Source organism: Benincasa hispida, chromosome 11, assembly GCF_009727055.1.
Source record: "Benincasa hispida cultivar B227 chromosome 11, ASM972705v1, whole genome shotgun sequence".
NCBI lineage: Eukaryota > Viridiplantae > Streptophyta > Magnoliopsida > Cucurbitales > Cucurbitaceae > Benincasa > Benincasa hispida.
In genome coordinates, this window is record NC_052359.1 from 17,687,169 (window position 1) to 17,710,633 (window position 23,465).

Genomic DNA, 23,465 nt, shown 5'->3' on the forward strand with positions numbered 1-23,465 from the left:
AAGCTTCCTCCATCTTTTCCTCCGAAGTTAGTGGCTGATTAACAACCCCAGGTTCGGGCAGCCCCCCTTCCTTCTCCATGTTACTAAGTATGCTCCCAAACACCTCTCTATCGTCTCTTCCCTTCTTTTCACTTTTCGACAATGGTGTTGGGAGTGGGGCACTCTCCGTGCTCTGCCCCTCTCTGATTCGAAGTGGTCTGGCTGCTAAAGGCTTTCTCCGAGGTTTTCCAGTGACTCAAGGGATGGATTCTGGTTGGGCAGCGAGACGGCGGCCTGCTACTAGGAATGCCGCCTCTCTTGTAGTGATTTGGGCTGGTGAAGGTGATGAGGGTAAAGAGGATGAATGGGTAGACTTATTGGCCATGGTTGTCCTGAGTGAAAGAGCTGGGAAGGTTCTTAGGGTTTTAGGAAGTATGTTTGAAGTCTGGGTATGCAAACCTGCGCTTAGGTATTCGTTCCGACTAAAAGACTTAAATAGACGACCTAAAAAGGGGGAGGAAGAAATTTATAGGTTGGGCCTTGATGGGCTCAATGCAAATTCTACGGTGGCAGGCCTCAAGGTACTCAAAAAGCCTGCCGCCGCACTCCTCATATTTATGAATTAGCAAAGAAGTACATCCTTTCATCTGCAAATTCATCATTTCCTTGGAAGCCTAAACGATTGGACTACTCTATTTGCAAAAAGAATTTATCTTTTGTCTTTTATTCGGATGGGCGCAAGGTTAAGATTAACGCAATGCATCCATAAGCACAAAAGCATCTTTGTGGAGGATGGGCAACAACGCATGTATCAGTGCAACACACCCCTCAACTCAATGCATTTCTGGAGGATGGGTGCACGGTATTTCTACTGGTGCAACACTACCCTAACATAGTGCATTTTTTGCTAAGGACGGTCGAAAAATACATATGAGTGCAACACACCTCTTAGCTCAATGCATTTGTGATAGATGGATGCAAAATGTATCTTGTTAGCGCAAGATGCACCCATCATCGCAATGCATACCAGATGTGTTTTATTAAATTTATTTATTTATTATTTGTCACTTCCCGCCCCAGACCACCCTCTTATCCTAGGAAAGGGCGTGACTGCAGCAGTTATCAACTCTTTGGCTGACACCTACTGCCTAATAACTCTTGCAGAATAACTCTGATACCAAAATATAACCCATATACAGCGGAATGTCTATAGGCCAAAAATTTAATAATTCAGAAGCATAACATATTTAGAGTTATTATAACACTAGATTCATATATGAACAACAGTAACATGTGTACAATATTTACAGTAACCACCTAAACCGACGAGTTACAAAATCTTTATCCTTTAGTGGCAGAGCATATGCAGAGCTTATCTTCTGAGGATTTGACCGCTACTTGGGGGAAAGGAAAACATTTGAAAATCGGGTGAGTTTGCTAGCCCAGTGAGTGACTTAAGAAAGATAATTTATTCTCATGCAAAAATCTCAATAAAGAGTTCAAACTGAAATATAAGCTTCTACAGTACTTGTACTATAAGCTTCTATAGTACTTGTACTGCAGTATAAACATTTTCCAAGCATAAAGCATATAAAGCTCTTTTAATCATAAAATATTAAAACTATTTATCAGTTTAGAATAACCCCACTGTGGGTAAAAGCAATCCCAACACCAACTGCTAATCAAGAGAGAACTCTTTTGCTCAATCTCTCACTCTAACTACCTACGTGTATGTGGCCATACTAAGTACTGTCATACCTTAGGTACTTCTGCTCAGATACCTTCTCAAATGTCCTTCAGTATCGAGCTACTAGGATACCTTCTCAAACGTCCTTCAGTATCCGGTTGGGTTGGTACCTTTTCAAACGTCCTTCAGTAACCAATAAATACCTTCTCAAACATCCTTCGGTATCTAGTTGGGAGGATACCTTCTCAAATGTCCTTCGGTATCGCGTTTTAAGTAAAACTAGTCATAAATGACTTTCTCTTTAAAGCATGTAATTACACATATAAAAACATAGCTTTAAAGATACTAACGCATGCTGGGTATATTTAACACATATAAATAGCTTTTCAATAAACTTCCCACACATGCATGCGTTTAAAATATAACTCATGGTTTGCTTGGAAATCACTTTGTAAAACTAACTGGCATGAGAATAATCTTCATTAAAACATGCTTTCTGTAAGCCTTCGTCCAGTTTTTCTCTTGTTTATGTTTAGCATCAACCTAGATAAGTGAGCTTATGTACTTAAATGAATAACTTGGATTGTATGACCTAAGAAAGTTCTAATTATAAGTGTTGGAATTAATGTTGGAAATTACATAACAAATGCAAGTTCTTTTAGAAATGTACTAATACATGTTATTATTGGAACAATTTTTTCATGATTGGGCACTTGTATAGTGAACATGATTTGTTATTGGCTAAGGGTTAAAAGGAAAGAAAGAAAAAAATTTGTAGGAAATGAAAGTTGGCCGAGAGGGGTATTGGAGTTTTGTTTTTTTTTTTTTTTTTTTTAAGAAAAAAAGTTCTTGGATTAATTTGCTATAATCTAAAATTAATTTAACTTGATAAGTCTTGTAAGGCTACAAAGGATAAGGAAAATAAATAAAAATCCACATAGTAGGGCAAACAAGCAGCTAGGTGGAGGACTTTGATTGGAGGAAAAAGTGTGTAGCTTCGGCCAGAAACTTAAGGTCTGAAGAATGTTATGGTTCTCCCAAAATACTCGTGCAAAAGCTTCCATATTTAAACCATATTAAAGCTTATTGAGTTTGAGTTTATTCTAGGGCCGCTCGAGAGATTTGGGATTGGAAAACTGAAGAAATCGTGAAGATAGTCAAGGTTGCTCGTAAAAATGGAAAATCCGAGTAACGTGTAGTCTAGGAGAGATTCTGAGCCCCGGAGAGCTGTAATTTTGAGGTTAGTTAGCTTAAAGGTTTCTTAACATGTTTCATGAAGGAAGTATGTGTAAATTGTCGCTTTATGTTGGGTTAAAAGTTGGTTAAAGTTAAACCAGTGTTTTCTCGAACAGGGTAGCAACAGTCCAACAACCCCCCTAAGGCTGCCAGCCCCACCAGCGCACCTTCTTCCGTGCCAACGCCCCTCAGCACGCCTCAGCCCGTCCAGCCCTGCCCACCCACGCCCACAGCCCGCGCCCATGCCCATTTCTGGTGCCCAATTGCTTGTTCTTTTAGCATTTCGGATGTTAGTGAGCATTTTTGAATCCCAATTAAGATTTTCTTGATATTTTGACCCTAGAATGAATACTTTTGGATTAAAAATTGATTTTTGGGCCATTTTGGGTAATGTGAGGAAAATGGACTTAAGGAGCAAAATGTGAATGTTTAGGTGTTAAAATGAGTTCAAGTGGTTACATTGAATCACTATGGGCTGTTTAGGGTTAATTTGACCTCTTGTGAGTGTCTATTAACCTTGAGACTTTATTTCAGGCCAAATTGACGTTGGAAAGGCTTACAACCCAAGGAGCTCGCGCCAGTGATAGTGAATGGTTTACTTTCGAGTGTTTTGATATAGAAAGTAATTATATATTATAGTAAGTTATGATTTCTGAAATGTGATGGCATGATCATTTTTACTTGGCTGATATTTCAAAAATGTTTAAAGCATGATTTCTAAACTCTCGATGGTTTTATACAATCTTGATTTACCAAAATGTAGTTTGAAATCAGATTTACATACTTGTGATTTGTATGGTTTTTATGAAAACCTCTTGATGGTGGAATCAAGGTTGTTGAATGGTTGTGTAAATGGTTTCAAACTATTGATTCTTGTACCCAATAGATGGTTATATTCCTGTGCTACTTGAATGTATTTCAGTAGTACTGCTCAGGCGATCAGGGGGCTACCGAGGTCAGATGTGGCCAGAGTATATCGGGAAGTCCAGAGGAACCTGCGCCTGTAGCTCCACCCAGGCTATCAAGGGCTACCACCAGGGTCAGATATGGCAGAGTATACCGGGGAGTCCAGAGTAACCTGGGCCTGTGGTGTGTATCTATGCTGTACCCTTGAGGCAGCTCTGCGTGCACGTATGGACCTTGTGATTTGGTTTACACCGCGGGGGGACATTCTTTGTCTAGAGTAACCGGCCGTTGTAATAAGTATTTGGGTTGGTGTGGTTTTCTGATAACGATTGAATGCTTTAAAATGTGCTTATGAGAGTTGATCATGCCACTGTTTTACTAGCACGTGTTTAAGATGCTATTGAATCTTTTATACTTGGCCAATGTTTTATTGAACGATTTAATTACTTTTATTGATGATTTAGAAAGCGATAACTTATGTTTATATTCAATTACCATTCACTGGGCATTAGCTTATGCTTTCGATGTTTATTGTTTTTCCCCCCAAGGTAGCGTTAAAGTTCCGAAAACACGTTGAGCTGTTTACTGCCACACGACAAGAGTCTCCTGCTACATCGTAGGCCTTGCACTGTTGTAAATAGATTGCATATTATGAACCTCTTAAATAGATTGCATATCACGAACCTTACGTATCATGGTTTTGGGAGTATGGGACAAGAGGAGTTGTTTTGTTGTGTAATGTCTGAAAGTGTTTCCGTTGTGTCTAAACTTTGTTCATGGTTGGTATATAACAAGAGATAGAAAGTTTATGAAACTTGTTTGTGGATATCGTAATATGGAATATGCTGAATGGAAATTAAACATACTAAAGGATTATTGTGTAACTGTTCAGATTTAAGCACAGGTAAAGTTGGTTAGTAAGATGCTAAATGTCATCGGGGGAGGTGATGTTTAGCATCTTCACACCTCTTTCTAGATTAGGTGGGTAATCTGGGAAGGGGTGTGTCAGCTTGGTATCAGAGCATGGTTTTGAGAGACCTAAGGGTTATATGTTAGAGAGACAGCATGTCTTAGGCTTGCATGTAGCAGGATGTTCATGATTTTTACTGAATATGATGTCACATATTATAATTTAGGGATTATGACTCGTCATGGCAGGAGGAAGGAACAACCGGTTGATGGAACTAGTAAAGCTCCTGGTGGTGCTATAAGTAAAACTGAGGAATCAAAATCTGAAACTAATTAACCATAGGCAGAGATGAAATTTGGGGAACAGATGAGGGCTAGCTTTGCTCAAGAACTTGCAGCCAATGTGAGGGTCGTGCAAGATAACCCTGAGAAGAACTATGGGATAGAACATTTGAAGGCCTTGGGTGCCACAACATTTTTAGGGACAGCTTATCCTGCAGATGTTGAGAAATGGATGGAAGTAGTAGAAAAGTGTTTTGGTGTGATGAGATGCCCAGATGACAGAAAGGTGGTACTTGCCACCTTCTTACTTCAAGAAGTGGCAAATGACTGGTGGCGTATGACTCAGTTACGCCATGGAGATAGACAGACCAGCTGGGAGGAATTCAAAAGCTTCTTCTATGACAAGTTCTATCTAAGGTCATTTCGCAATATGAAACGAAATGAATTTTTGAAGTTAGTGCAGGGAACAATGTCAGTGGCAGAATATGAGAAAAAATATACAGAACTATCCAAGTATGCTATATCAGTAATTGAGGATAAGAGGGACAGATGCAGAAGATTTAAGGATGGCTTGAGGGAAGATATTCGTACACCCGTTACTGCAAGTGTTGAGTGTAATGACTTTGCTCAATTAGTTGAAACAACAATGAGAGTTGAGAGGAGTATCTCTGAGAAGAGGATAGAGCGAGAAGCTACAACGAATGCTCGTCCAAGTACCTCATTTGGCCAACAACGTGAGTAATTCAGTAGGAGATTTACCCGGGAGTTTCAAACAAGGGAAGCTTTAAATCGAGATACAGTGGTTCTTTCAATTCTAAATTAGGTAAAGGAGGAGGATTTTTGTTTGTTAACAATTCAAAACGACCATTTGATTCCACAGTAGGTTCACATGTGAGACCAACCAGTGGTGCTTTTGCAGATGTTGAAAGGAGACCTATTTGTGCAGAATGTGGTAGAGGTCACTGGGGTCCATGCTTTGAAAAGAATGATGTATGCTTCAACTGTGGACAACCTGGACATTTCCGCATAAATTGTCCTAAGTTGTTATGAATGAGTAAGGGATGTGAAGCCTATTTAGCCTATGTAGTAGTTTCACAGGATGAGAAACTAAGACTTGAGGTTGTACCTGTGGTACAAGAATTCATAGATGTGTTCCCTGAAGAGTTACCAGGCTTACCACCTGACAGGGACATAGAGTTTACTATTGAGTTAGTTCCAGGTACAACACCTATATCCCAGGCACCATATATGATGGCACCAACAGAACTAAAGGAATTAAAAGTTCAGTCACAGGAACTTGTAGATAAGGGATACATTAGACCCAGTGTGTCACCTTGGGGAGCGCCAATCTTGTTTGTTAAGAAGAAAGACAGTACTCTTAGATTATGCAGACTATAGAAAGTTGAATAACGTGACTATTAAGAATAAATACTCATTACCTCGTATAGATGATCTCTTCGATCAATTAAAGGGAGCCACAGTGTTCTCTAAGATAGATTTGAGATCAGGTTATCACCAGATGAAGGTGAAGGACATAGATGTTCCAAAGACTGCATTCAGAACTAGGTATGGACATTATGAGTTATTAGTAATGCCGTTTGGATTGACAAATGCTCCTTCAGTATTTATGGACTTGATGAATAGGATATTTCATCTTTATCTGGATCAGTTTGTGATAGTTTTCATAGACGATATACTAGTGTATTCTAGTAGTGTAGAGAAGCACAAAGAACATATAAGGATGGTGTTGCAGATGCTAAAGGAAAAGAAGTTATATGCAAAATTTAGTAAGTGTGATTTTTTGGTTAAACCAAGTCGTATTCCTTGGGCATATAGTTTCAGCTGACAGAGTTACTGTAGACATCCCAGAGATAGGAGCAATAGTCAACTAGGAACGACCTCTGAATGTAATCGAAGTACGTAGTTTTCATGGCTTAGTAGGTTATTATAGGAGATTCGTGGAGGGCTTTTCTAAGATAGCTCTACCGTTGAAAAACCTGACCAGAAAAGATACGAAATTTGAGTGGTCGTCGGAATGCGAACATAGTTTTCAGGTGTTAAAACAGAGGTTAGTGTCAGCACCAGTATTAACTCTACCTACACCAGGTAAAGAGTTTGAGGTTTATTGTGATGCATCCCGACGAGGGTTAGAATGTGTGCTGATGCAGGAGGGAAAGGTAGTAGCCTATGCTTTTCGATAGTTAAAGAAACACGAATGTAACTACTCTACACACGATTTAGAGTTAGCAACAGTTGTGTTAGCTCTAAAGTTGTGAATGCATTACCTGTTCGGTGAGCATTGTCATATATTCACAGATCATAAGAGTCTGAAGTATATCTTTGATCAGAAGGAACTGAACTTGAGATAGAGAAGATGGCTCGAGTTAATCAAAGTTTATGACTGCACAATTGACTATCACCCAGGTAAAGCAAATGTGGTAGCTGACGCTCTAAGTCGAAAAACCAGATCAGCTAGAGCTAGTATCAATTCAGTGAAAGGTACACTGATTCATGAGTTGTATAATGCTAGGGCAACATTATCAATCGGTCAAACAAGAGATTTACTAGATTCATTTCAAGTGCGTCCTACTCTCGTAGAAGATATTCTACGTGAACAATTAAAGGATTCCGATCTTCAGAAGTTAGCTGAAGAAGTAAGTAAAGGATTGAGGACGGACTACCAATCAAGAGCTGACAAAGTGCTATTAAAAGAGGGTAGGATATGCGTACCTAAGGACTTAGCACTTAAACAAGCCATTCTAGAGGAGGTACATAGTTCGGCCTATGCTATGCATCCAGGCAGTACGAAGATGTATAGAACATTAAAGAGATTGTACTGGTGGCCTAGTATGAAAAGAGAAATAGCGGAGTATGTTGACAGATGTCTAATATGTCAATAAGTTAAACCAGACAGACGGAGGCCAGCAGGATTACTTAATCCACTCCCAGTACCAGAGTGGAAGTGGGAGCATATTACGATGGATTTCTTATTTGGATTACCTAGGACACCAGCGAGCTATGATGGTATATGAGTAATTGTGGATAGATTGACAAAAACAACTAAGTGTTTACCTATTAAAGTTACTTATACCTTAGACCAATTAGCTAAGTTTCATGTTGATCAAGCCGTGAGTCAGTTTGGAGCTCCAGTTTCAAATGTATCAGATCGAGACTCCAAGTTTACATCGAAGTTTTGGCCTAGTTTGCAGAAAGCTATGGGAACCAAGTTATATTTTAGTAGTGCTTCTCATCCACAGACGGATGGTCAGTCAGAACAGACAATCCAGATATTAGAAGACATGGTGAGAGCGTGTATATTGCAATTCAAAGGCAGTTGGGATACGCATCTATCGTTAATCGAGTTTGCGTATAACAACAGTTACCACTCGAGTATCAGAATGGCACCATATGAGGCACTATACGGAAGACCATTTAGAACTCTGATATGCTGGGACGAAGTTGGTGAATGGAAATTACTAGGTTCAGAACTTGTGCAACAGATATCAGATAACGTTAAGATCATAAGAGATAATCTTAAGATGGATCGAGATAGGCAAAAGAGTTATGCCGATAAGCGGAGAAGAGAATTAGAATTTGAAGTTGGTGATAAAGTATTTTTTAAGTTATCTTCGTGTAAAGGAATACTCAGGTTTGGTAGGAAAGGGAAATTAAGCCTCAGATATATTGGACCCTACGTGATAATAGGAAGAGTTGGCCCAATGGCATACAGATTGGATTTACCTCCAGAATTATCTCGTATTCATGACGTGTTTCATGTGGCCATGCTTAGAAAGTATGTGCCAGATCCTACCCATGTGTTGCCTGAGCAACCGGTACAGTTGAGAGAAAATTTGTCTTATGAAGAGGAACCAGTGGAGATCCTTGACAAAATGAAACAGGTTTTAAGGAATAAGACAATCCCATTGATAAAGGTACTATAGCGAAACCATAGCACGGAAGAAGCGACGTGGGAAGCCGAAGACAAAATCAGAAACAAGTATCCACAATTGTTTAATTGATGGACTTGTAGCGAAATTTCGAGGACGAAATTTTCATAAGGGGGAGGTAAATGTGAACCCCGAATCCTAATTTCTCTACTTGATTACATTCCCTACTAAGACTAGTGTGGTGAGTAGGTTAATGAGGAAACTAGTGTGGAATGGTAGAGAAAAGGGTGGAAAATTAGAAGAAAAGAGGAAATTTGGAAGTTTGACTTTTGGGGAAAAATTTGGAAATTTGGCTAAGTATAGAATTTTGTGTGTTGATGCGTTGGAAGGGTGGTGTTGATGCGTTGGAAGGGTTGTTGGTGAGGGCATGCGGCTGAAGGGGGAAAAATGGAGGTGACATGTTGGAAGGGACGAGGGTAGGCAAGGCATGTGTTGGAAGGCAGCCCAGGCGTCGAGTGGTCGATGCACAGCACCCTTGCCCGATGTGTCGAGCGGCCAACCGAGCGCCCCTACCATGCGTCGATCAGCCTCGGCAAGGCGCCCCTGCCCAATGCATCGAGTAGCCTCGGCCAGACGCCCCTGCCATGCGTCGAGCAGCCATGCTTGTGCAACAAGCGCCCTGACCGAACGACCATCCATCGAAGAGCCCTACCGAGTGGTCGTGCATCAAACACCCCTTCCATGTAGCCAAGCGCACAGCCCATGCGGCCGAGCGAGCAAGCGATGGCCAACCTATGCCGTACGCCCATGCGTCGAGTGGTCAGCCTATGCAGCACGCCCATATGCCAAGCGGCCAGCCTATGCAGCACGCCCATGCGTCGAGCGGCCAACATATGCAGCACGCCCATGCATCGAGCAGCCAGCCTATGCAGCACGCCCATGCATCGGTGGCCAGCACAATGCGCCCATGCCAAGCAAGACGTGTGATGCTACCTAGTGAGCCATGCGTTGAGGATGGGCGGTCACCTTATGCATTGGTGATGGCTAGCTCTTGAGATGGCTAAGTTGGATTGCGATGGCTAAGTTGGATTGTGATGGTAGCAAACTGGCTTGCTATGCATTGATTATAGGCTATGCGTTGTTTGTGGACTATGCGTTGAACACCCAAGAGTTGGATGCATATAAAGGATGAGATCACCTAAAGGACGTCATCAAACCATGTGTCTTCTTGGGAGGAAGCCTTAAGCCTTGAGAATTTGAGGTGGTTGCATCTGAGGACATGCAATTTGAGGCTTATGTGTTGGCTACATAGGAGGAAGACACTTAGATTGCATTGATAAAAAAGATGTGTTGGTAGTGTGAGGAGGAAACACTTGAACATGCAACCAAGTAGGAGGTGTCGAATTTGGAGAAGGTTTGGATGCTGATAAATAGGGCCAAAGACTTCATTTTTGAGATCACAACTCAAAATACATTTAAGAAGAGTGGGAAAGTTGAGGAAACCTTGCGTTGAGAGCAAAATCCATGCGTTGGTCATAGAATTTCAAAGAGGGCGCATTGGACAGTAAAGTCTGGAAAGCAGCATCAACTTGGGATGAGGAATTGCCCCAATTTAATCGTGCGTTTGGAGTGATTCTAAAGCCACCTGAAAGCTCTGGAAGTCTAGTTTTTAGGGTAGGGCTGCTAGAGAAAAAGCTCGAAGGAAGCGGGCTGGAAACGGAGAAAAAGACAGAAGGGTGAGGCTGTCGGGTAAGCTTGGGCCAGTCCAAAAGATTTTGAGATTCAGGTCAAACCACGAGAAGTTATGAGCTAAAAGTTTATGATAAGCTTCCTGAGACAATTTACAATATGTTTATAGAAGGAAGTATCTCAAAATAAGGTATATAACTATGAGTAATCTGAACTGAAATTTGAAGCTGATTTCTAGGGGTGAAAAGGGAGCCCGAGGTAGAAAATGAACTACTAGAGTGAAAAGTTCCTAAGCGATCGAGGTGAGTGACAAAAACGTTTGACTAAAACATCTGCTTAAAATGTTTTATTTACAATGTTTTACAGAAAGTGACACACCCCCTCCCAGATTACCCACCTAATCTAGAAAGAGCTGTGAAGATGCTAAACATCACCTCCCTCGATGACATTTAGCATCTTACTAACCAACTTTACCTATACTTAAATCTGAACAGTTACACAATAATCCTTTAGTACATTTAATATCCATTCAGCATATTCCATATTATGATATCCACAAACAAGTTTCATAAACTTTCTATCTTCTATTATATACCATCCATGAACAATGTTCAGACACAACAGAAACACTTTCAGACATTACACAACAAAAAAACTCCTCTTGTCCCATACTCCCAAACCCATGACACGTAAGGTTTGTGATATGCAATCTATTTACAACAGTGCAAGGCCTACAATATAGCAGAAGAATCTTGTAGTGTGGCAGTAAACAGCTCAGCGTGTTTCTGGAACTTTAACGTTACCTGGGGGCGAAAAACAATAAACATCGAAAGCATGAGCTAATGCCCAGTGAGTGGTAATTGAATATAAACATAAGTTATCGCTTTCTAAATCATCAATAATAGTAATTAAATCGTTCAATAAAACATTGGCCAAGTATAAGAGATTCAATAGCATCTCAAACACGTGCTAGTAAAACAGTGGCATGATCAACTCTCATAAGCACATTTTAAAGCATTCAATCGTTATCAGAAAACCACACCAACTCTGTACCCAAATACTCGTGTACAATGGCCGGTTACTTTGGACAAAGAATGTCCCCTCGCGGTGTAAACCAAATCACAAGGTCATACGTGCACGCAGAGCTGCCTCAAGGGTAAGCATAGATACATACCACAGGCCTAGGTTACTCTGGACTCCCCGGTATACTCTGGCCACATCTGACCCCGGTGGTAGCCCCCTGATAGCCTGGGTGGCACTATAGGTGCAGGTTCCTCTGGACTTCCCGGTATACTTTGGCCACATCCGACCCCGGTAGCCCCCTGATCGCCTGAGCAGTACTATTGAAACACATTCAAGTAGAACAAGAATATAACCATCTCTCGAGTACAAGAATCAGTAGTTTGAAACCATTTACACAACCATTCAACAACCTTGATTCGACCATCAAGAGGTTTTCATAAGAACCATACAAATCACAAGTATGTAAACTCTGATTTCAAACTACATTTTGATAAATCAAGATTGTATAAAACCATCAAGAGTTTAGAAATCATGCTTTAAACATTTTTGAAATATCAACCAAGTAAAAAAGATCATGCCATCACATTTCAGAAATCATAACTTACTATAATATATAATTACTTTCTATATCAAAACACTCGAAAGTAAACCACTCACTATCACTGGCGCTAGCTCCTTGGGTTGTAAGCCTTTCCAACCTCAATTTGGCCTGAAATAAAGTCTCAAGGTTACTGGACACTCACAAGAGGTCAAATTAACCCTAAACAGCCCATAGTGATTCAATGTAACCACTTGAACTCATTTTAACACCTAAACATTCACATTTTGCTCCTTAAGTCCATTTTCCTCATATTACCCAAAATGGGCCAAAAATTAGTTTTTAATCCAAAAGTATTCATTCTAGGGTTGAAATATCAAGAAAATCTTAATTGGGATTGAAAAATGCTCACCAACACCCAAAATGCTAAAAAAACACTGGCACGGAAGGGGGGACGCTGGTGGGCCTGGCAGCCTTAGGGGGGTGGCTGGCCTGCTGCTACCCTGTTCCAGAAAACACTAGTTTCACTTTAACCAACTTTTAACCCAACATAAAGCAAAACTTTGCACATATTTCCTTCATGGCTAACTAACCTCAAAATTATAGATCTTAACTCGTATTCCAAAGCTCAGAATCTCTTCTGGACTACACCTTACTTGGATTTTCCAGTTTTTCGGGCAACCTTCACTATCTTCACTATTTCTTTAGTGTTACGATCCTAAATCTCTCAAATAGCCCTAGAATAGACTCACAACTCAATAAGCTTTAATCTGGTTTAAATATGGAAGCTTTGGCACCAGTATTTTGGGAGAACCATCACATTCTTCAGACCCAAAGTTTCTGGTCGAAGCTGCACAGTTTTTCCTCCAGTCAAAGTCATCCACCCAGCTGCTTGTTTGCCCTACTACGTGGCTTTTTATTTATTTTCCTTATCCTTTGTAGCCTTACAAGACTTATCAAGTTAAATTAATTTTAGATTTTAGCAAATTAATCCAATAATGTTTTTGTTTTTTTAAAAAAAAATAACTCCAATACCCTCTCGGCCAACTTGTATTTCCTACAAATTTTGTTCTTTCTTTCCTTGTAACCCTTAGCCAATAACAAATCATGTTCACTATACAAGTGCCCAATCATGAAAAAATTGTTCCAATAATAACATGTATTAGTACATTTCTAAAAAAACTTGCATTTGTTAAGTAATTTCCAACTTTAATTTCAACACTTACAATTAGAACTTTCTTAGGTCATACAATCCATGTTATTCATTTAAGTACATAAGCTCACTTATCTAGGTTGACGCTAAGCATAAACAAGAGAAAAAAGGGACAAGGGCTTACAAGTCAATAACCCCTTTTTGTGAATTTTGTCCTCGAAATTCAGGGAAAAGTTATTAAGAGAAAAAATGAGGATATTTGGCTCTCATTTTATGTTCGCTTTCTCAAGTTGCTTCTTCTACTGCATGGTTTCTCCACAACACTTTGACTAGTGGAATTGTCTTGTTCCTCAATACCTGCACCTTCCTATCTATGATTTGTACAAGTTCTTCCTCATAGGATAAATTTTCCTTAAGTTGCAATGGTTGTGATTCTAGAACATGAGATGGGTCCGATATATATTTATTCAACATTGACACATGGAAGACATCATGTATCCTAGAAAGCTCCATTGGCAATGCCAAATGGTAGGCTGATGGGCCTATGCGTTCCAGAATTTCATATGGTCCTATATACCTCAGACTCAATTTCCTTTCTTACCAAAGCGTATCACTCCTTTCCAAGGAGAGAGCTTCAGGAAAACTCTATCTCCCACCTCGAATTCCAAATCTCGACGACGTTTGTCAACATAACTTTTTTTGTCAATCATGAGCTGTCTTAAGTTTCTCCCTAATGATTTTAATAGTATCGGTAGTGATTTGCACCAATTTTGGTCCGAAAAACTTCCTCTCACCAACTTCATCCCAACATACTAGGGTTCTACATTTCCTACCATAAAAAGCTTCATATGAAGCCATTTCAATAATGGAATGGTAACTGTTATTATATGCAAACTCTATCAGTGGAAGATGAGAATCCCAGTTGCCTAAACTGCAGCACACAGGATCGGAGCATGTCTTCCAAAGTCTGTATAGTCCGTTCTGACTACCCATCTATCTGGGGATGGAATGCTGTTCTAAATTTAAGTTTAGTACCAAGGGCGTGTTGCAAGCTTGGCCAAAACTTTGACGTGAATCTACGATCTCGGTCAGAGACAATCGATACTGGTGCCCCATAGCGACTAACAACCTCTGCTACATACATCTTAGCCAATTTATCCAAAGAATAAGTGGCTTTAACTGGTAAAAATCTCGTTGTCTTNCAATCGATACTGGTGCTCCATAGCGACTAACAACCTCTGCTACATACATCTTAGCCAATTTATCCAAAGAATAAGTGGCTTTAACTGGTAAAAATCTCGTTGTCTTAGTCAATCTATCAATTATCAACCAGATGCCATCATAACCATTCTGAGTGGGAGGAAGTCCAAATAAGAAGTCCATGGTAACATGCTCCCACTTCCATTCTGACACTGGGAGTGAGTTTAGGAGTCCAACTGTTTTCTGTCTGATAGGTTTAACCTACTGGCAAATCATGCATTTCAATACATATTAAACTATATCTCTTTTCATCCTTGGCCACCAGTAGAACTATTTCAAAGTCCAATACATTTTCGTACTACCTAGATGTATTGTATAGGCCGAGCTATGGGCTTCCTCTAAAATCTCTTGCTTTATGTCCACCCTATTAGGGACACACACACGGTTATATCTTATTACAGCTCTGTCACTCCTTACATCATAACCTGTCTGATGACCTTGCTCCACTGTTTTTCGTATCTGCTTCAACATTTCATCATTTTTTGTGCCTTAATAATCTTGTCAATTACGATACACCTTACCTGAATTTGTGCCATTAAACCTCCCTGGTTATCTACTACTAACACTGCATCACAACCCTTTAGTTCACATAAAAGAGTTGAACTAATAGCATTTGATGAAGCCTTTGCGTATAATGCCTCCCTGCTCAATGCATCAGCTACCACATTAGCCTTGCCTGGATGATAATCAATGGTACATTCATAATCTTTGATCAGCTCTAGCCACCTTCTTTCATATTTAACTCCTTCAAATCAAAGACATACTTCAAGCTTTTATGATCTGTAAGTATGCGACATTTTTCCCCATACAAATAATGTCGCCAAATCTTTAGCACCAACACTATTGCTGCTAACTCTAGATCGTGTGTTGGGAAATTACATTCGTGTTGTTTCAACTGTCTGGAAGCATAAGCTATCACTTTACCCTTTTTCATAAGAACACACCCTTAGCCTTGGTGAGAAGCATCACATTAAACTTCGTACTCGACACCAGGTATTAGAAGTGTTAAAATAGGTGCTGAAACTAATCTCCTTTTCAATTCCTGAAAATTCCGTTCACAATCCTCCGTCCACACAAATTTAGCATTCTTCTTGGTCAGAGTTTCTAATGGAAGTGCCAACTTCGAGAATGCCTCAACAAAACAGCGGTAATAACCTGCTAAACCCAGAAAGCTACGTACCTTAGTCATTGTCTTGGGTTGCTCCCATCTAAGTACTGCTTCTATTTTCTGTGGATCCACTGTAACACCTTTGGCTAAAATCACATGTCCAAGGAACATCACTTGCTCAACAAAACTCGCATTTTCTGAACTTTGCATACAATTTCCTATCTCGCAATGTCTGCAACACCGTTCTCAAGTGTTCAGCATGTTCTTCCTTACTCTTATAATAGATTAGTATATCATCAATAAACACAATTACAAACTGATCAAGGTAAGGATGAAATATCCTGTTCATCAAATCCATGAATGTTGCAGGGGCATTTGTCAATCCAAACGACATTACTAAAAACTCATAATGCCCATACCTTGTCCTGAACGCTGTCTTTGGAATATCTGATTCCTTAATTTTCAACTGATGGTACCCCGACCGTAAGTCAATCTTGGAGAACCCCGAGGCATCCTTTAGCTGATCAAATAAATCATCAATCAGTGGCAAAGGATACTTATTACATATTGTTACCTTATTTAACTGTTGATAATCAATATATAATCTTAGTGTACCATCCTTCTTCTTCACGAACAATACTGGAGCACCTCACGGAGAAACACTGCGTCTAATGTAACCTTTATCCATCAGTTCCTGTAGCTGAGTTTTCAACTCTTTTAGTTTTGTCGGTGCCATTCTATACGATGCTTGAGAGATTGGAGTTGTTCCAGGCACTAAATCAATAGCAAACTCTATCTTTCTATCAGGTGGTAATCCTGACAAATCGTCTCGAAAAACATCTTGGAATTCTTGCACCACTGGTACATCTTCTAATTTCAACTTCTGATAAATTTGTTTATCTATCACATGAGCCAGGTAAGCAACACAACCCTTTCTTAACATCTTACCTGCCTTTAGTACATAAATCACACGTGCAGGTAGGATTCGTCTATCACCTGTAAAATTCACTTCTACTTTTCCTGGTTGTTTAAACACTACCTCCTTTCGATGAAAATTTAAAGAGGCATGATATTTTGACAAGAAATTCATCCCTAGAATTATATCAAATTCCTGGATATGTAGGGGTATGAGGTCAGCAGACAATTCACTTCCATTAACACGTATTGTACATTCTTTATATACATCTTTAGCCACAAATGTTTCACCCAATGGCATACTAATTAACAACTCTTCTGGCAAACATTCTAACTTTTATTAACACCCACAGAAAACACACATGACACAAAAGAATACGTAGCAACAGAGTCAATTAATACATGAGCAGGTTTATAAAAAAACAATTAACGTACCAGTCACGACATCTGGTGTTTCATCAACTTCCTGTTGGGTCATTGCAGAAATTTTCCTTTAAGCAAGGGAGCGACCTACTGGTGCCTTCTGCTTAGCACTGCTCAAACCCTCGCCTTTGGAAGCTGTTGGCATAGCTGGCTGATCAACTGTTTGAGAAGTGGTTCTTTGAGTAGTATTGCCCTTACCAGGAACCTAAATTAGATTTATACTTGGGTCTAGTTTAGGAAAACATGAACGTCATTAGAAGGAATTGTGTGCATTCTGCTGCGAATACCTGGTTCCCCAATGCGTTACATTTACTTAAATGCATCAAAGCATAAATGCATCACTTATACTTGGAACTTATTTATCCAATTTGTTTTACACAATACACTCCTAGAGCAAATCACGATAGCACTGAACAAGTTTTTGGCGTCGTTACCGGGGATTCAGAAACAAAACTAACCAGAAATTTTTTTTTGTATCTGTTGTAGGAACACTTCAGCCGAGGGAGTATTACAAGCTACGCCTAAGCTTGTGAACGTTTATGAGCAGGGAGAGCACTCCTGAATTTAGATATGACCCCGAGATTGAAAGAACCTTCCAGCGTCGGAACCGATCTAACCGTCGTCGAAGAACAGGCAAATCAACAACTAGCTCATGCTGCGTAGAATCCAATCCTGATGGTGAATAGCAGAACGCGTCCCATGAGGGAGTACGCATCCCATGTACTGTATGATTTCTCTCCAGGAATCATATACCCAACGCTAGATGGAACCAGGTTCGAGATGAAATCTATTATGCTTCAAATGCTCCAGTCTGCTGGACAATTTGGGGGTGGTCATGGTGAAGATTCTCATGCCCACATGAAGCGTTTCCTGGAAATGTGTAATTCATTTGTGATTCCTGGAATCACCCCAGAGGTGATCAGGCTATCCTTGTTTCCCTATTCTTTGCGTGATGACACAAAACAATGGGTGAGCTCACTGAAGCCTGGTGAAATCACCACCTGGGAGAAGTTTGTGGAAAAATTTATGCAAAAATACTTCCCACCTATAACTAACGCGAGGAGGCGTCGAGAGATTATGAACTTTGAACAAGAAGATGTTGAGACTTTAAGCGTCGCATTGGAGCGTTTTAAGGGCTTGGTCAAGCATTGCCCGAACCATGGACTACCTCTAACTATCCAAATGGAGACTTTCTATGGAGGACTGAATAAAGCATCGCAGATGGCAGCAGACGTAGCAGCAGCTGGTGGACTCATGGAAAAATCTTACACTGAGGCTAAAAAGATACTAGACAGCATTACTAAACACAATATGGAATGGGTGGATGATACGTATGATGGAAGAGCTGATAGGAAGAAGAGATCTCAGAATGTTAATTCTATCGATTCCAACACAATAGCCACACTTTCTGCTCAAGTGGCTACGATGACCAACCTTCTGTAGAACATAACGCTGGGAAAAGCATCAAATCAACAATAGGTGAATCAGATAGAGGCATTTGGGCAGCCCATGGTTAGCTGTGTGGGCTGTGGAGATCCTCACTCCTATGCTGAATGTCCACAAAACCCTCAGTCAGTATGCTTCATCAAAAATAACCATTTTCTAATACATATAACCTTGGATGGAGAAACCATCCGAATTTTTCTTGGACAAGAGGAGATCATCAGAAGCACCACTCGAGGGCGAACCATCAGCAAAGGAATGAATCGCGGCATGCATTTCAACAAACGGATCAACAACATCAACAGCCCTTTAATAAAGGAAGACAGACGTCGAGCTCAGGATCTCCGCTTGAGAACCTATTGAAGGAGTACATAGCCCAGAATGATGCATTGCTGAAAAGTCAAGCATCATCTATTAGAAACCTGGAAATTCAGGTAGGGCAGATAGCGAGCGAGTTGAAAAACAGGCAGCCTGAAGTTCTACCTAGCAATACTGAAACACTTGGGAACAATAATGGGAAGGAGCAATGTCACGTGGTGACGCTGCGAAGTGGAAGAGCTCTTGAAGAAAGAAGAATGAATCTAAGAAATAGCAGTCCTTTGGAAGAAGGCATCACACCTTCAATGGATCAGGAAGAAAGAACACCCGAGACTACGAGCCATTCAGAACCCAATACGTCTACTACCAGAAAGCCTGAGGTGACTTTGAACGCAGCATTCCCTAGGCATCTGATGAAGAAGAATGATGAACAATAATTCAAGCACATTCTTGAGCTTCTAAAGCAACCGAATATCAACATTCCACTGATAGAGGCTTTGTAGAAGATGCCAACATATGTCAAATTTTTTAAGGACATCTTGACGAAGAAGAGAATAGTCAGTGAGAAGGAAGTAATAGCACTAATGCAGGAGTGCAATGCGTTAGTAAGCAATAGTCTACCAAAGAAACAGAAGGACCCTGGGAGCTTCACAGTTCCTTGTTCGATAAGAGGATTGGATGTGGGTCATGCGTTGTGCGATCTAGGAGCTAGCATTAATCTCATGCCACTTTCAATTTTTAAGAAATTGGGGATTGGCAAAGCACAACCTACTTCTGTTACTCTTCAGCTCGCTGATAGAACAATTAAGTACCCAGAAGGGAAGATTAAAGACATTTTGGTGAAGGTTGGCAATCTCATATTCCCAGCAGACTTTATTATCTTGGACTATGAAGCAGATAGGAAGGTACCAATTATCCTTGGACGCCCCTTCTTAGCTACTGGGAAAGTTTTAATTGACGTGCATAAAGGCGAATTAACTATGCGCGTGGGCAATGAGGAGGTGAAGTTTAATGTGCTCAACGCATTAAAGTTCCCAGATAGTGAAGATTGTCAACTAAACAGTATTGAGTTGCCTGAAGAAGAGACTGATGTATGTGTGGTCCTTGCATTGGAGGAGAACCTAGAAGAATCAGAGCCGCCAAGTCTGAGTGAGCAGTGGACAAAACCAACGCGTCCATCACTTGAAGAACCACCAGAACTCGAGTTGAAGCAGTTACCTGGATACTTGAAATATGCATTCCTTGGATCCAACATCACTTTACATGTGATCATTTCCGAAAATATTACAGAGCCTAATGAGCAATCTCTCTTGCAGATGCTGAAAAAGCACAGGCGTGCAATAGGCTGGACGCTTGCGAATATCCGTGGCATTAGTCCATCTTATTGCATGCATAAGATTAGGCTGGAAGAAGGGAAGTCGGGGTCAATCGAGCCTCAAAGAAGGTTGAACCCCATAATGAAAGAAGTGGTTAAGAAAGAAATTCTAAAATTGTTGGACGCAGGAGTTATTTATCCTATATCCGATAGTAGCTGGGTAAGTCCAGTCCAATGCATTCCCAAAAAAGGGGGGAATGACCGTGAAAGTCAATAGCAACAATGAACTCATACCCTTGAGGACTGTCATGGGCTGGCCAATCTGTATGGATTACAGGAAACTCAATGCAGCAACTAAGAAAGACCACTTCCTCCCTTCCTTTCATCGATCAAATGCTTGACAAACTTGCGGGCAAAGAATTTTATTGCTTTCTCGATGGATACTCTGGTTACAACCAGATTCTGATAGATCCGAAAGATCAGGAGAAGACTATGTTTACTTTTCCCTTTGGAACATTTGCATTCAGACGCATGCCCTTTGGGCTGTAATGCACCTTGGACATTTCAAAGATGTATGATGGCTATCTTCTATGACTTCCTAGAAAAGACCGTTGAACACTTCATGGATGATTTTTCAGTCTTTGGAGACTCATTCCAGTCATGCCTAGATAATTTGAAGGCCGTCCTTGCTCAATGTGAGGAAACAAACTTGGTGCTTAATTAGGAATAATGTCACTTCATGGTGACTGAAGGAATTGTCTTAGGTCATAAAGTATCTAAGGTTGGCTTGGAAGTAGATGAAGCCAAAATAGATGTCATAGCAAAACTTCCACCACCATCAAATGTTAAAACTTTACGAAGTTTTCTAGGGCATGCCGTCTTTTATAGACGGTTCGTTAGAGGATTCTCTCAGATTGCGCAACCTCTGAGCGCATTATTTGAGGCGAACCAGCCCTATGACTTTAATGAAGACTGCACTGACGTGTTTGAAGCCTTGAAGTATGCGTTGATGACAACCCTAGTACTGATAGAACCAGACTGGACGCAGCGCTTTATTCTCATGTGCGATGCGAGTGATGTGGCAGTAGGAACAATGTTAGGACAGAAGAAAGGTAATTTGATACACCCCATCTCCTACACGTCCAAAACACTAAATGACGCTCAGGAACACTACACCACTATTGAAAAAGAAATGTTGGCTGTAGTGTTTGGCATTGAAAAGTTTCGATCTTACTTAGTTGGTGCGTCGGCCACCATATACACCGCCATAAAATTCCTGATGAGCAAAAAGGACGCGAAGCCAAGGTTGATAAGATGGGTGCTGCTGCTACAGGAGTTTGATATTCATATCCAGGATAGAAAGGGAACAGAAAATCAGGTGGCTGACCACCTGTTCAGGCTAGAGAATCAAGAAATGCAAGCCCAAGAAAGTGAAATCAAAGATGCATTTCTTGATGAAAGCCTGTTTAATTATTTAACCACCAAGCAATTCCTTGGGAACTTCAACTCTCAGCAAAATAAATGGTTAATTCATGACAACAAGTTTTATTTTTGGGATGAACCGTTTCTATATAAACAAGGCCCTGACTCCATAATGCGTTGATGCATTCCGGAGGAGGAGACATAACGTATTTTAGCTGAGTGTCATGACTCTTCTTACAGAGGGCATTTCGGTGGGCAAAGAACCACAGCGAAGGTCCTTCAAAGTGGATACTTTTGGCCTACCCTCTTTAAAGACACGAGGGAGTTTGTTTGAAAATGTGACCCCTGTCAACGCACCGGGAATATTTCTTTAAGGGACGCAATGCCCTTGAACAATATTCTTGAAGTTGAGCTGTTTGATGTTTTGGGCATAGATTTTATAGGACCTTTTCCCCCGTCCTATGGCCAACAGTACATCCTCCTTACAGTAGATTATGTATCTAAGTGGGTAGAAGCAGTAGCCTGTGCTAGGAATGATGCGTTCACTGTATCTAACTTTCTTACTAGAAACATCTTTACACGCTATGGAATGCCAAGAGCCCTGATAAGTGACGAAGCACGCACTTTATTAATCGCATCATTTCCAAATTACTTGCAAAATATAATGTCAAGCACAAGATCGTCATTGCTTAACACACACAAACAAACGGTCAAGCGGAAGTATCAAATCGAAAAATCAAGTCTATACTGGAGAAAGTCGTCAATGCAACGCGGAAGGATTGGGCACAAAGGCTAGATGAAGCGCTCTAGGCCTATAGAACTGCTTACAAAACTCCTATAGGTATGTCTCAATACTCTCTTGTATTTGGAAAAGCCTGTCATTTACCTTTAGAGTTGGAGCACAAGGCGTTTTGAGCAGTTAAGAAGTTAAATAGGAACTTGGATGCCACGGGCACTCAACGCAAACTTCAGCTCAACGAGCTCGAAGAGTGGCGATTGAGCGCGTACGAGAACAATAAGCTATACAAGGAAAAGACAAAGTGTTGGCATGACCAACGCATCAGTAAGAAAGAACTTGTTGTTGGCCAAAAAGTTCTATTGTTCAATTCACATCTACGTTTGTTTCCAGGAAAAACAAAATCCAGGTGGTCAGGACCTTTTATCATTAAGACAATCTTTCCCTATGGAGCTGTTGAAATAATGCGAGAAGATGGCACTAACGCATTCAAAGTAAACAGCCAGAGAGTGAAGCCTTACTTTGAAGATGGACTGGAAAGCTAAAAGTCATCTCTCGCACTACACGAAGCCAATTGAAGCCCGCATCGAAGTATCCCTGCATTTGCATCGCCATATATTCCAGGGATGCTTCCTCTGTCCTTATCTTTTTGCATTCTATATTTTACGACACGTTTAAGTTTGTTGATTTATTTGTTTGGTTGTTTTAAGATTGTTCTTTGTTTTTGCTTTTATAAAAATTGGAAACTTATTTGTTTTTCTTTAAAAAATTGTGTATAAATGAGTTAGGAATAACGGACGCGTTAGACGTAAGTCTAACGCATGGCCCATTTGAAGGGACGCATCTCGAGAACACAAAAAACACTCGAGTATTTAGATAACCGAGACGTCCCTTTAGCTTTACATTTATTGCAGACATCAGGCGCCGTCTGACATCAGCCACTAACCCTCTCTATCAGCCTATAAAATAACCCAACGATTCAAAGCCTTATTATTCTTCATTTTCACTCTCAAGCTCTCTGAAACTAAAGAAAGAAAAAAAAAACCTCTCCATCTCCCTCGTTTCCGATCTACTCGAGATTCTTTGGCCACGATGTCGTTCGCCTCAGATAGTCAGAACCAGATCGTGATCTTTGAGAATGACTCACCGGTAAGCTCATTTTCATCGTCTTCTATTTCGATTTCACCTCCCCCGAGCCCTAGAAAAACCACCAAAACCCTCACCCAAACCAAACCC

General features: G+C 40.5%; 2 protein-coding genes and 1 non-coding gene across 3 annotated transcripts; 2 read left to right on the top strand and 1 right to left on the bottom strand.

Moving 5' to 3' along the window:
* Window positions 1–5,066: 5,066 nt before the first annotated feature.
* Window positions 5,067–5,741, top strand: LOC120090589. The gene has a single exon (XM_039048316.1). It carries the CDS (start codon window positions 5,067–5,069, stop codon window positions 5,739–5,741), a length of 675 nt encoding a protein of 224 aa, XP_038904244.1.
* A 12,316-nt stretch (window positions 5,742–18,057) lies between these two features.
* LOC120092317 lies at window positions 18,058–18,161 on the bottom strand. Its single transcript, XR_005486023.1, has one exon. It is a non-coding gene; the product is annotated as a small nucleolar RNA R71 (small nucleolar RNA).
* Window positions 18,162–19,262: 1,101 nt separating this feature from the next.
* On the top strand, window positions 19,263–20,620 carry LOC120090590. Its single transcript, XM_039048318.1, has 2 exons — window positions 19,263–20,100; window positions 20,409–20,620. Exons 1-2 carry the CDS (start codon window positions 19,263–19,265, stop codon window positions 20,618–20,620), a joined length of 1,050 nt encoding a protein of 349 aa, XP_038904246.1.
* The last annotated feature ends 2,845 nt before the right edge of the window (window positions 20,621–23,465 follow it).